Source organism: Callospermophilus lateralis, chromosome X (genome assembly GCF_048772815.1).
Source record: "Callospermophilus lateralis isolate mCalLat2 chromosome X, mCalLat2.hap1, whole genome shotgun sequence".
NCBI lineage: Eukaryota > Metazoa > Chordata > Mammalia > Rodentia > Sciuridae > Callospermophilus > Callospermophilus lateralis.
Genome location: NC_135325.1, coordinates 13016778 through 13031120, shown reverse-complemented (window position 1 = coordinate 13031120; position 14343 = coordinate 13016778). Strand labels below are relative to the sequence as shown.

At 51.0% G+C, this 14343-nt stretch overlaps 1 protein-coding gene across 1 annotated transcript; it reads left to right on the top strand.

Annotated features, from left to right (window-relative positions):
- Positions 1 to 2254: 2254 nt before the first annotated feature.
- Positions 2255 to 14038, top strand: Arx (aristaless related homeobox). Its single transcript, XM_077107332.1, has 5 exons — positions 2255 to 2450; positions 4158 to 5034; positions 7624 to 7669; positions 10431 to 10759; positions 12986 to 14038. The coding sequence occupies exons 1-5, from the start codon at positions 2255 to 2257 to the stop codon at positions 13224 to 13226; spliced, it is 1689 nt and encodes a 562-aa protein (XP_076963447.1). The 3' UTR covers positions 13227 to 14038.
- Positions 14039 to 14343: the final 305 nt, after the last annotated feature.

The window sequence follows — 14343 nt, the reverse complement described above, 5'->3', positions numbered from 1 at the left end:
AAGTCGTCACGGAGCCACCCGGCAGCCGGGTCTTATGGATTTCCGGCGCGGGACCCGCCAGGGAGGGAAAAGTGCCTCTCCAAACTACCAGCTGCAGGGACACGGACAAGGGTCCACGGCTGGAGGCTCTGTGGAAACCTATGAGTCTATACACCTCTCAGCTGTTATGAGAGTCACACGTCCAGAATGGGCTTTCCGGACCAGGGAGGGGAGAGGGAGGGAATCGGTGCACATAACGTTAGTTTAAAGCTGAACAGGACAGTATTAAAACATCAAACTGTTCGTGAGGACGAAAAAAGAAAAATGCCGGGAAAGGAAGAGATGATCCCAGGTGCCTTGGAACTGGGGAGAAAGCTTAAAAGAAAATCAAATATCATAATAGCTCGAGTTCTATTTTGCTCATCCCCCACTCTGCCCCCATCATTCCAGTGTAGGAAAAACGGTGTGACTCCAACTAAAAATCAGAGAATCAGAAACGGAGAGGGACAGAGAGAAATCCCTTTTGTCCTTCCCCTAATAGTAGTAGTAGTAGTAGTATAGCATTTGTATTAGTGTTATTAATGTGCCTGTTCTCAAGCCTTCTCATCCCCCTCAAGTTGTGTCTTCAGTGCTCCTGCCAAACCAGCCCGATCTGTCTGCCACCCACCCACTAGCATCCAAGAGTTATGCAGATGTTTATGGCTAGGAAAAAAATCTCAGTTATGCATCCTTGTATTTTTAAATACTGACTGTAAGTGATTCAAGTATAATCCTTTGTAAAACGCTTTTCTCTTTGACACATTGAAAGGGTTGAGAGAGGAAAACCTGGCATGGATTCCCCTTCCCCGACCCCTCTCCCACCCACCATCTTCGCCCCCACCATGCCAGCGTCAGGGCCCCTCACTATCCCTTGGGCCCTGCACCCAGGCAGTGAAGGTGTCCTTGCCTGCCCCTTGCCTGGGGTTTATCCAACTTTGGTAAGAATTGGGTCTTGGTTCTCAGGGTTAGATGCGAAAGAGGCTGTTTGAGAAGAAATGTGCTCTCCCTATAGCTAACCTCTCCCACCTTTGCTAATGCGAGCCAGGTCATGAGAATTCAGAATTTTAGGTGCTTAGATTTGGTTGAAGTCTAATCTGGGTTATCTTCCACACTAGGGAGTTCAGAGACCTCCGCAGGTTCCACTACCCGGGTGATATTCGAGGGTGAACAACCTAGTGGTGACCAGCTGAGATGAGTTTGGGAAAAGAGGAAGGAGAATCAAGGAAGAAGGGGGTGACTCCCAGACCCGTCCCTAGTCGCCTCCTCCTTGCGGCTACAGCCGCTGGTCCCTTTCCACCCTGAAAGTGCTCTAGAGAAGGCCGAGTGTCGTTGGCACAGCTTTATCTTTAACGGGGCTTCTTCTCGTTCTAGAGTTAAAAATCTGAGAGGAGAGCAGTGGGAGACGCTATTAATAAGAGAACAACAGCGAGGCTCTGGGTGAAGACAAACAGCGCAAGGCGTAGGGCCACAAGACAAAACCAAAAGCCCCGAAGGCAGATGTCTGCTCACGGCCCTCACCCTGACACCTCGGAGGTCCGCCAGCCTAGAGAGGATGATGACTGAGCACCGATGAGGTCAAAGCGCTGTCCAGGCTGCAATATCGGCTTTGAAAACTGTCAGGTCTGTCTGAATATGAACCAGCAAGGTCCTTGGGCTGGTGGGATGGGCGCGTGACGCCCAAGTGGCACTCAAAGACCAGGCATCCGAAAGAGCAAGAGCTTTGGGCCAACCCTAAAGGTTTAAAGAAGGAAATGAAGGAAAAGGATAGCAAACATAGAAAGTTGTTAATCTAAAAAAAGAGTGAGAGAAAGAAAAGAAAATTGACTCTGGTGGTGCCCGCTGCTACACCTCCCCCCCCCAAAAAAACCCGCTGGCCCCTATGAAATCCAGTCCCGGCTTTGTATTGCGCCCGCAGCCCGACGCAGCCCGGCCTCTAGCGAGAGCCAATCAGAAAGCGCCTCTCAGCACGTGGAGGAGAGAGACTCCAGAGCTCCGCGCCCGCTGCTCACTACACTTGTTACCGCTTGTCCTGAGCGCGGAGAGGGCGAGCTCAGGCTGCGAGCAGGGGCGGGAGCCGGCAGCCGGCAACCGAGAGAGACAGAGAGGCACAAAGATCGCAATAATATCCGTTAAAACCAGCCATCTAACCCCACCCACAACACACACCCATCCATCCCACCCGCCGGGAGAGACAGCCAACAGTCCGCTCTCTGCGCCCAGGGAAAAAGCCCCAACCATGAGCAATCAGTACCAGGAGGAGGGCTGCTCCGAGAGGCCCGAGTGCAAAAGTAAATCTCCAACTTTACTATCCTCCTACTGCATCGACAGCATCCTGGGCCGGAGAAGCCCGTGCAAAATGCGGCTGCTGGGAGCCGCGCAGAGCTTGCCTGCCCCGCTGGCCAGCCGCGCTGACCAGGAAAAGGCCGTGCAAGGTAAGGCTGCACCCATCAGGCACCTGCAAGGGGCACTGGGCACTGGATGTTTGATGTTCGGGAGCCAGGGGCCTGGGGGGTTGTGAAGTTGGAGAGGAAGAAAGGAGAGGGGACAACTCTGAGGCCTGGTGCCTCAAAGAGCATGAACATCTCACTGGGGGCTGTCTTTCCCTCCCTATGCTTCCAGAGAAAGCAGAAACCCAGCTTCGCTTTGGGACTTTGTAGATTATCGGCGGCGTTAGTCTTTAGATAGTTTAAATACCCCTTTTGTTGGCCTTGGGTATACTCTGAAGAGAGCTGATGTCGCAGAAATAGCAGATGCTCTCTTAGACCCTCATGGAAACAACTTGATGAAGAACCCCAAACGCTGGTGAATGGGGGTCTCCAGGCAGGGTGAGCCCTTGGCCTTTTCTCTTTAGAAAATTTCTTTTCACACGGTGTTTTCCTTTTTATTTTTTTTTAATTGTACATTACTTGTGACCTCTTAACCAAGCTTTAAAAAAAAAAAAAAACATTTCCCTGGGATTTCCCCAATGCTCTTTATTGTATTTAAAATTTATGAAATGTGTGGCTTCTGGGTGCTATTTTTTCTCTGCTATGTTATTTTTTAAAGAATTGAGCTGTTGAGATGTTTAAAAGGTTTTATTTTCTAAAATTAAAAATTGCAGAACAACTGTCGTTTTGCCCCGAACCTGTTACTCTCAAGTTTCGCCTTAAGCTGGAATGCAGAGGTATAGCTAGGAAAGAACTGTTCGTTTCTTTTAAAATTTGAAAACCAGCGGTCCAGCCACAATGCTGCTTGGAAAACAGGAGCTGATGGTGGAGAAGGGGCCGATTAAAATAAAACTGACTTTTTCCTTTTCTTTTTTTAGCCTGAAGTGGCACCTGTGCCAGCCACTTCCTCGAAGGGAAGGAGCGGCCTGTGCCTGTTGCACCCCCCTCTCAGTCCCGACTCCAGGCCTTTCCCAGCACATTTTTGCCAGGATTATTTTTCTTTGCCATTTTGTGTAAGGACCCCGGCCCCTCCCGCTGTGAACTGTTGGGGCGCGGCCTTAGCTCTGGGCCACAGGGCTTCTTCGCCCCGCAGGGGTCGCCCGCGGAGCAGCGCCCCTCTTATCAGCCCGCGCCCCTGTGGCGGAGCAGCTGGCAGAGGTCGTGCGCAAAGTTTTCAGAGTACTGGCAATTTTTAAAAAAGTTATTGGATGTTTCGGATGGTCCCCTGGCCCAAATGTGAAGAAAAAAAGAAGTGGGAGAGTGGGCAAGGGGAAAGAGAAAGGAATGAAAGAAGAAGGGGAGGAGAAGAAGGGAAAGCACCCAAAAAGATAAAGGAAGGAAAGGGGAGAGAAAGCGGAAAGAGATAAGGAAAGGAAGAGGGGAGAAAGAAAGAAGGAAGGCAAGGAAAGAAAAAAGGGAGGGAGGGAGCGAGAGGAATAGATAAGAGAAGGAAAGGGGAAATAAATGGCAGAGTGAACGAGGGAAGGGAAAGAGGAAGAATGGGAAAAAATAAGGAAACAAGAGAAAGAGGGGCAGAGAAAGAAGAAAGGGCAAGGAAAGCGGGGAAACGGGCCAGTCGGAGCCTGGTGGACCTGGGGCTGTGTGTGCCTAAGCCTAGGCACGCAGGGAGTTGCAGAGGGTTGGCCCCATGCGGTGGTTCTGGCGGGGACGCCCTGGCCCACTGGCTCGCTGACTGCTCTCCCTTGCCCGCAGGCTCCCCCAAGGGCAGCGGTGCCCCGTTCGAGGCAGAGCTGCACCTGCCGCCCAAGCTGCGGCGCCTCTATGGTCCTGGCGGGGGCCGCCTCCTCCAGGGCGCCGCGGCGGCGGCGGCAGCGGCGGCAGCGGCAGCAGCCGCGGCGGCCACGGCCACCGCGGGTCCCCGGGGGGAGGCCCCTCCACCGCCACCGCCAACCGCGCGGCCGGGGGAGCGGCCGGACGGCGCTGGGGCCGCGGTGGCCGCGGCCGCCGCGGCCGCCGCCGCCTGGGACACGCTCAAGATCAGCCAGGCGCCGCAGGTGAGCATCAGCCGCAGCAAGTCGTACCGCGAGAATGGGGCGCCCTTCGTGCCGCCGCCGCCTGCGCTGGACGAGCTGGGCGGCCCGGGGGGTGTTGCGCACCCTGACGAGCGCCTTGGCGCGGCCGGCGGACCCGGCAATGCCCCAGCGGCGGGTGGCGGCACGGGTGCTGAGGACGATGAGGAGGAGCTGCTGGAGGATGAGGAGGATGAGGAGGAGGAAGAGGAGCTGCTGGAGGATGATGAGGAGGAGCTGCTGGAGGACGATGCCCGCGCGCTGCTCAAGGAGCCCCGGCGCTGCGCAGTGGCCGCTACCGGTGCGGTGGCCACAGCTGCTGCCGCCGCTGTGGCCACCGAGGGTGGAGAGCTGTCGCCCAAGGAAGAGCTGCTACTGCATCCAGAGGACGCTGAGGGCAAGGACGGCGAGGACAGCGTTTGCCTGTCCGCCGGCAGCGACTCGGAGGAGGGGCTGCTGAAGCGCAAGCAGAGGCGCTACCGCACCACGTTCACCAGCTACCAGCTGGAGGAACTGGAGCGAGCCTTCCAGAAGACGCACTATCCGGACGTCTTCACCAGGTATAAGCGCAGGATGGTCACGGTGGTAATGGCGGGAGGGCACATGCGGGACTCTGAGAGGGCTGACAGGAAGGGAGGGGCCCCAGACTCTAGGCAGTCACTTTGCTCTTGACTTTGCCGAGGAGTGCCTTTCCAAACACCTACCTTTGCTCATCTAAAACTACCCACTCCCTCATCCCCATTCTGGGCTTTAAGTTTAAGCTGGGATAGTTTCTCTTCTTCCTAAAGTAGTTCCAGTTTAACATTTCCCAATTAAAGTTTCAGTTCAAGGAAAAGAGCCTTTCCTTAGAGCACCAGACTAAGCCCATTGCTTAGGGCTTTTCAGTCCTCGCCAGGTCCCCGGAGAGGGCAGGGAGTACTACCCGCGGTCACTCGGCAGAGTAGAGAACGGGCTATTTTTGGCCACTGTACTGTGCGCTCATCACCCTTGCCTGGTGTCCCAGGAGTCTGGTGGGTATCGGTTACACTGTTTGCAGTGAGTCTGGAGCCCAGTGCCTGCGGAGAAGGTCTTTAAAAAGATCCAAGTACTGTCATTTGAGGACTCCTGAAATAACCTAAGGAAGTCGGAATTGGACAGTGTTTGGTGTCTCTACACCTGAGTGGCATTAGCCAGAGTCTTCCCCTCTGGTCTCTGTCCTTCCCCCAGATTAACCCAGTGTGTGTTTACTGTAAACGGGTTTACTGAATAGACAATGACTAATGGAAGCCCGGCAAAGAGGCAAGCAGTTGGGGAAATTTTTCTTTGGACAAGTGTCCAAGCCGGCTTGCCGGGTGGTTGTTGCTCTATTTCCCACTTGCTCTGAGTTTTGGGGGTGGGGGAAGATGTGCCTTTGGGATATCTGGGCCCCGACTTCAGCTGATCTGGGGGTGCCCGCAGGTGGGAGCCTTTCTCTCCCATCCCAAGGCCAATGTTTCGGCTCAGCTGAAAAGGAGCCAGGGTTAGGGCAAACTTCCTCCATGAAGAGAAAGGGAACCGTGTCTGCCTGGCGCAGGACTTGTCAAGCAAGCAGCTCCTTCGCAGGAAACGTGTGCAGATTTTCAACCTGCATTTTAGAGAAACTTGCCTGTCCCTTTGAACTAGAGGATACATTTCTGCTTAGGAACCAGAAGGCCTGAATCAACTCCAAATTATAGTTGGTCTGGCCATTGCCAAACTCCTAACCAGAAGCAAGAAAATAGAGAGGATTTAATGAGGACGTGGGCATTTAAATTTGATTGTCCCTTGAGCTTAACTTGGTCTTCCCCGTTGTCACCTAGTCCCATCCTTATCTTTAAAAAAGGAAATAAATTTAAAAATCAGTGTGTACTAGCAAATAGCTCACCGGACCACCGGCTTTTTGCATTTATCAAACGAGTATTTCAAAAGAAGAAATGAACTGGTGTCAGTTGGTATCCAGGTCCGCCCTTTTCTAGCTAGAAGGGGGGGCAAAGTGCGTGAGGAGGAGCCGCTCCTCTCTGCTACCCCACCCCCACCTCTTACCAGCCTAGGAGTCAGCCCCTTGGCGCCAGCCAGAAGTGTAGATTTAGATTTGCTAGTCAGAAGTGTAGATTTAGATTTGCTAGTCAGAAGTGTAGATTTAGATTTGCTAGAGCTCACTGTAACAGGCGGCAAAGCAAAGCACTTAGTGAACCGATTTTCTCCAGGTGCTGAAGTTTCAGGTGTGGACAGGAGGCCTACTGGCAGCGCAGAGCCAGGGTCCCAGGCTCGGGCAACCCCCGCTCTTTCATATTAGCGAGCGGAGAGCCAATTATTCTCGGCGCGCTCATATTTTCGGTAAACAGGTCGTAAGCCATTTTACAGCATCTTAATGGTTTCCTATTTGCCTTAATTGTCGCAGTAATAACTGCAATGACGGGGTAGGGTTTCAGCTAAATTGACTTCCCCTGAGATGGGCAGGGTTTGTAGTGGGCACTGGAGTCAGGAGGTACGCAGAATTTTGTTTAATCGAAAAATTACCCCACTGAACTCTTAACAAGCTTAACATATCTCCAGAGGGTAATAGGGACTGTGACCTAAGGGGGTAAGGGAGGGAGGAAGGCGGGGGAGAGAGAGAGATGGAGGGAAAGGCAGAGAACTGAAAAGAGGGGAGAGAGAAAAAGAGGAAAGGGGAGGAGATAAATTTTTTAAAGGAAAAAGGCAGAATAAAACCAAGGGGGCAGAAAAATCTTTCTTTAGGTGAGTGTTGAGCTCTTCCTGTGTTTAGTATTAGGACAAAACAATACAAGAACTGTGATGACTCTGTGTGTGTGTGTGTGTGTGTGTGTGTACACGTGCATGCACGTGTATGAGAGTATTTTCTGTCTAACTCTGGCCTAAGGGGGAGAGAGAATCCATGTGTCCAAGTTTGTAGAATTATAGACCAAGAAGCCATCCCTGTCACACTTGAGTATGTTATATAATATTCTATATCTAGCAATATGTTGTGGTTTTAGGCCTTCAATCAAATAGTAGGCACCCCAGTGGTGAAGAGATGGCATGCTCATGTACTTGGGGTGGGAGCAGGCAGGCAGGGGACTGGAGGAGGGAAAGTGGCTGAGAGGGAGTTGCTGGAGCCTGTAGTGACCTATCTGTGCATTGCTTTCTTATAGGGAGGAACTGGCCATGAGACTGGACTTGACTGAGGCCCGAGTCCAGGTGAGCTATAAACAGGGGGAAAGGGAGGGAAGAAGGCTAGGGGATAAATGGAAGAGAGATATGGGTTAATGAACTGGGGGGCTGTGAGAGCCCCTTCATAACAGGAAGAGAAGCAGAATCAGAAACGTAGATCTGACACACACACAAAGATATTTAAAAATTAAGACTTGGGAGGTGGGAGGGGAATATTTCTGGGTTTAGGAGCCTGAGAAAGGAGTCCAAGTTCAGAACAGGGGTTTTAGAGTCTCTGAGACTATACAGTTCAGGAGTCCCCAGTCCCAAGGCTCCTATAGAAAACAATCCATGATCCGACTTCTCCTGATTGAAATAATGGGATGGAGCATGGATTTGGTTGTTAGACAAATCCGCTCAGCTCCAAGCAGGTATTTGGCTGCGATTAAGTCTCCAATCGGGCTTCATAAAAGCCCACTTAGTGCTAGAACAAACAGGGCCATTTGAAGGCAAAATGCTGTTTGATTTCCCCTTCACCCCACACAAGGAGCTGGCTAATGCTATTTGATTTCCCATTTTTTATAGCAATGAGCCCACATTGATCTAATAGGGAGTGAGTGCAATGCTATTAAAGGTGTTTGCAGCTCCATACCAGAGTGCATTTCCGAACCCAGGCCTCATAACCAAAGAGACGATCAACACCAGGCAGCCCCGATGGCCAACAGAAAACAGATGTCCCTGGGTTAGGAGCTGAGTGAATCACTTTACAGTCAAAATCAAGCGCTGATAAAGCACAATAAATTCCATATGGCTCATTTAATACACAACAGCTTCTTGCATTAGAGGGCTAATGATGAGGCCTGTCCCCTCCTTTCTGTTGACACATTTCTCCATTGTCAAACAGAGATGTGACAGCAACTCCACATTTTCAGCTCAGGGGAACAAGTCGTGGGAAAGTTAAATAACTTTTAAAAAGAAAGAGAGCGCCCCCTCCCCTTCTGCTCTCCTCCTATTCACTGGAGAAGATGTAATTAAGTGAATATGAATTATTAGAGTCCTTTCGTTTACCTTTGGGGGGCCTCAGAGGTATTAATTCAATAATGAGGAATTGCAGGGGGACATCTTGATAATTGCAGTTGAGTCGGGGAGAGACGATCTGTCTGTAAAGGTTTTCATGTTCTTTAAGGGCATTTTGCCTCCACTGCCCCATTCCCCTCCTTTACTCATTGCAATCATGGTGGGGCGGATATTCTCGTCTAGACAGATTTGGATGCACAAAAGCTGCCCACCCAGCCTGGTCCTATCTACAGTCTAACATTTTCAAGCCTCTGAATCTCCACACTGGAGTGTTTCTGCAATTCACAAATAGATTATTTGAAGGCTGTGGAACGTAATGGATGGGCCCTTTTTCAGCAGAAATTTAAGTAATCAACCGATTTAAGTTCTTGATTTTTCTTGCCCTGGGTGCCTGTCTAGAAGTCAAACCAAGCTTAGTTGCTTGACAACCCCCAGGGCAGATATTTGAAGGAAGTGAATGTCTTTTAAAATGTTAAACATATTCATCTGGTATAGTTTACATTATATTTTAATATAACTCTGTATAGCCCTGGAGTTCATTCTTAATTTTTAGACTTGTGTGCAGTCATAAACCGAGTTCTAAAGATATTAATGCCTTCAGGGGAGAAGGAGCATATCTTCTCAGCTGTGGGTGTGATAAGCAGGTCACATAAAAATAATCTCATGCTCTTGGGGGTTATTTTTAGATGATGGTAGCTGCCATGTTTCAGGTAAAGGTCTCTATTAAAACTGTTTCTTATTAACAATTAGGAAAATACCTGGCTGAAAACCTCCCCCAAGCCTAGAGCTATCTATTTAAATAACCTATTTAAACCACATTCCCAAAGGGAAATAAAAGACTTATTAGCTCTGAAGGTGGGAAAAGTCTGCTTGTAACTTGCCCTCTGATTTCTATGTGCTCAGGTATTATTTGTCCATGCAGTCAGTCAATCCTTTCTTGCACAAAGCTGGGCCCTACAGAGAGCAGGCTGTGAACCCCCATTTCATTTTAAGGAGAACTAGCCCCTAAAATATATACCTGTTTGCTAATTATTGTGAACAATTATTTCCTCTCTCCCATCACTTCCCATACCCTAGAACTCAACACAGTGCACTTAGGTATTCAATAAATATTTCTACAAAGAATAAGTGAGCCTCCTTCCTGCTTTCCATTTCAGTACAGAGCAGGGATTTTGCCAGCTCTTGGGTAAACCTGAGATAGGTGAAAATAGCTGATATGCAGCAAAACAGACCTGTCATTCATCACTTGGTGGTTGCCTATTTTTGAGAGTCACCTCTGAAGGTGCTTTCATTTGCCTTACTCATTCCTCATAACAACCTTATAAAAAATTTTATTTTCCCCATTTTATTGTCCCCATTTTACAGATTAGAAAACTGAGATTCAGAGATATTTATCTAGCCCACCTGAAGTCGTGCAGCAAGGAAGAGGCAGCCCAGACATTGAAACTTTGGTGTTCCCATGTCTAAATACACTAACCCATTTTCCTTACACTTAATGGGCTAATTGGAATACCTGCTACAAATGATTTGCTAGTCTTGTGTTTCCTGCTCTCTTTAAATCTGGGTTCCTTTTCAATCTAGTTTGGCCTTCGGTGTGTCAGAGAACAACCCCAGGCCAAAGAGAGACCAGATGGGCCTGTGCACTGTAGAAGGGAGGGAGGGGCCGCGGCGCGGGGAAGGGTCTAGTAAGTGCCCAGAGCCATGCTGACCCCAGGCTTTCTGCACCTCACAGGTCTGGTTCCAAAACCGTCGCGCTAAGTGGCGCAAGCGGGAGAAGGCTGGTGCGCAGACCCATCCCCCGGGGTTGCCTTTCCCCGGGCCACTCTCGGCCACCCACCCGCTCAGCCCCTACCTGGATGCCAGCCCCTTTCCCCCGCACCACCCAGCGCTAGACTCAGCTTGGACGGCTGCTGCCGCTGCCGCCGCTGCCGCCTTCCCGAGCCTACCTCCGCCTCCTGGCTCGGCCAGCCTGCCGCCCAGCGGGGCGCCGCTGGGCCTGAGCACTTTCCTGGGAGCCGCCGTGTTCCGGCACCCGGCATTCATCAGCCCAGCATTCGGCAGGTAATGCACGGCCTCAGTCTCTCTCAAACACACAGAGGCTGAGGTCAGGGAGGTGGCAGGAGACTAACAGGGGCTACACACATCTTTCTTTGGCCCAGCCTCAAAGACTTAAGCCAAAGAAAATACTCTGTAATTTTGACTTGGAAAAGGAAATGTGGGTTCTTAAGGGAATGACTTGGGTCTGAGCAAGAAAGGGGAGACAGTTGGCAGTAACAACGGTGACAAACAGGAGTGTTCAATGAAAGCTGTAAAGGTACCATTCCAAGGCAGCCAACAGCCTTGGCCATTGATGGTATGAGTGCCCTCCAGTGTAGACTGCAGAGCAGGGATGACTTTTCAAGTTTTGCAAAAGTCTTTCCACATGCCCAAAGCCTGGCAGCCTGAGGAACATATTCCTGATCTCCGCCGAGAGCCCTGGAGCCAGGAGGCCCTCTGGGTGCAAAGAATTATTTCTTCTTCCCCAGACCCTAACTTCCTTGTCACTCAAGTGGCCTGCTGCCAATGATACCCCCATATATGCAACCTCCAACCCCCACAGCGGCACAAGACAACGAAATAAAAGAAACAGTTCACCGTATATTATAACTCCCTTTCTTTAAATGAACACCGAGTGATGAAATTTAAAAATCTGTATAATCACACAGACAAAGAAACAAAGGAGGGATGTATTAAGTTGGAAAGTGCAGTGAAAATAAAACTGAATGCAGCTTCAATGATCTCTCTTAGGGAGAACAAAGGCATAATAGATTCATCCAACTGCGCAGCTACTTAACAAAAATCATCTTAGATAAATTAAAAAAAAAGACTAAGTAAAATTAGTGTCTGGTAACAAACCGATAAAATAAACAGCAAGTGCACTGAAGTGAAGTTAGTGACTCAGTTTACCTAGTGGAACCAGCACATGGTACGCCCCCCTCCTCTCACATAATATCATTTCTTTTTGGAAAGAAAAATTAAAGTTTTGGGTCTCCTTCCCACTTTTCCCCTTTGACAAGAAATGACTTCTAAAACCAAGGGAACCACGACTGCAGTACCGGGGTTCAGAGAGGCTGGAAGAGGGTGGTGATGGGGGTGGCAGGAAATGCAAAGAGTGGGCTTGGGAGGAGGAGCTGGCGCTCCGTGAGCCCAGGTGGGCTCATTTCTAATTGTGGAAATCGTGGATTGGCCCCGCCGGGGGCTTGGAGCCAGAGCTCTGGGGACTAGTGGGAAAGCCTGCAGGCCCCTGAGAGGTGGTGGGGGTGGGGGCCTGGGGCGCAGGTCGGCGGTGAAGTGTGGAAAGGGTGGAAGCACCACGGAGCAATCCCGGCGCCGCCCAGAGGCGGTGGCGCTAGCGCTGGCATACATCCCAGGCTTGGGCATCATCTTGCGCTACGCCCTGGGGTCTCGAGCCTGGGGCTCTCTGGAGCAAGAGGCCGAAAAAGCACAGGCTAAGCGGCGGGAGAGTGTCGCCTCGCTAGGGCGTGGGGCCGCGGGTGGGTCACAGCCGCGTGCGGAAATCAACAGGCGGGCGCCCTTCATCCTCACCCCGCCGGTGTTGGCCAAACACCCACCTCTTAGTCCCACTCTGGAGGGCGGCTGGGTCTGCACTGGTCCACAGGAAGGTCAGCAAGCAAGGCCACCTTTTCCAGGGTATACATCTTGAGCTGAGAAGGGACAGGGTGGGGGAGAGATATCAAAGTCTTCAGCATAGATCTTAGCTAGCTTCCTTCCTTCCTTCCTTCCTTCCTTCCTTCCTTCCTTCCTTCCTTCCTTCCTTCCTATCTCTATCTCTATCTCTATCTCTATTTCTCCTCTTTTCTCTCCACGTGATCTCCAGGCAAATAGTTTAATTGGAACACCAGGCCTTGGAATGCACCCCTTTTCTTAAGAGAAAGCGCAAAATCCGTGCAGTTGGACCCTGGGGGTTTTGGCCTCGGGGCCTGCCTCTGGTCGGGGTTCTGGCCCTTCCGGAAATATCTGGTCCTTTATTTATTTATTTATTTTCCTTTCCCGGTTGAGTCTCTGCTCCGGTAAAGGCCTCCCAGTGTGCTCCAACTTCCACCCGTGCCACCTGCTACTCCTCAGCTCGCGGCCCACCTGGGGCCTGAGTTGCGGCACCCCTGGGGCTGCGCCCCTCTGCGCCTTCAGCTCCCCTCTGCTCCGCTGGTGAGAGGCTGCAGGAAAAGCCTTCCCAGGCACTGCACTCAGCTCCCGAGGCCATGACCGCGCTGTTTGCTCTCCCTGCAGGCTCTTTTCCACCATGGCCCCCCTGACCAGCGCGTCGACTGCGGCCGCGCTCCTGCGACAGCCCACACCGGCCGTGGAGGGCGCGGTGGCGTCGGGTGCGCTGGCTGATCCGGCCACTGCAGCCGCAGACAGACGCGCCTCTAGCATAGCGGCTCTGAGGCTCAAGGCCAAGGAGCACGCGGCGCAGCTCACGCAGCTCAACATCCTGCCGGGCACCAGCACGGGCAAGGAGGTGTGCTAAAGGCTGCCTTCCACCCTCGCGCCTCCAGGCGCGCCCCGAAAGGTCACCTCACTCAGCACCACTCAAGACCAAATGGAAACAGAGGACCAGCACACTCCCGAGACGGCACTGAGAGAGCGCAGCCGCCTTCGCAGCAGCCTGGACGCGGGCAAGGCAGCCCTTGGCGCTTACGGACGTGGCACCTCCTCGGCTGGCTCTCCACCCGCCCCTGCCCCTGCCCCTGCCCCTGCCACTGCCAACCTCGCTCCAACTCAAACGTCCATTCTCTCCCATTCTTTACTGAAAATATCGGGGAGGTTTTCTCCCCAAGACGCCTGGTATTGAAGTTAAAATGTTAAAAAGCCCAATCTCTTCTCCTGACACCCCACTTAGCTTTTTTTTTTTTTTTTTAAATAGCATTTTTGCGCTCTAAGTTCATCTCCCCAGCGCGGCCCGGCGTGAAGCCAGGGCCAGGGAAGCGAATGCGAGTCTGTAAGATAGTTAACAGTGCACTTAAAGGAAAGGGGCGTCTTGTTCTTGTTCTCTTCTTTATCATACACCAACCAAGGTTTTTATATCAAACCAAAGGGAAATACTCTGCTAGAATATGGACTGTTGAAGTCACCAAACTGTGATTATTGATTCTGTACATACCATTGTTATTAAAAAAAAAAAAAGAACAGAGCTTTGTATATTTGAAATGTTATAACGCAATTGCACTCAGCGTGGTATGGTAAAAGTTTGTCCTCCTGTAGATTCTTACTGTGTTGTAGATACGGTAGGGTTCCTAGACAAATATTTATGTACTCAAGCTCTTTATTTAACTTATTAACTGTAGAGGCTTCCGAAACCTTCAAGATAAAGACAATGGTACAGTACTTTTGTGTAATGTGTAATTGTTACCACTTTTCCTTGCTATCTAGTGGAGAAGTGTCACGCTCAAAATAAAAAAAAAAAATATATGTTTAACAAAAGGAACTGTGAATGTTCTATGTAGGCGATGAGGGGACAGTAGAAGGGCCCTTGATGGGGGCCAGGGGTAGGCTTCGGCGCCCAGGCACCTCCTGGATTTATCTGCACAAGCATTTTCCTGGCAGAGGCCCCTGGTTTGAATTCAGTCCTCCAAGGGATCGGGTTT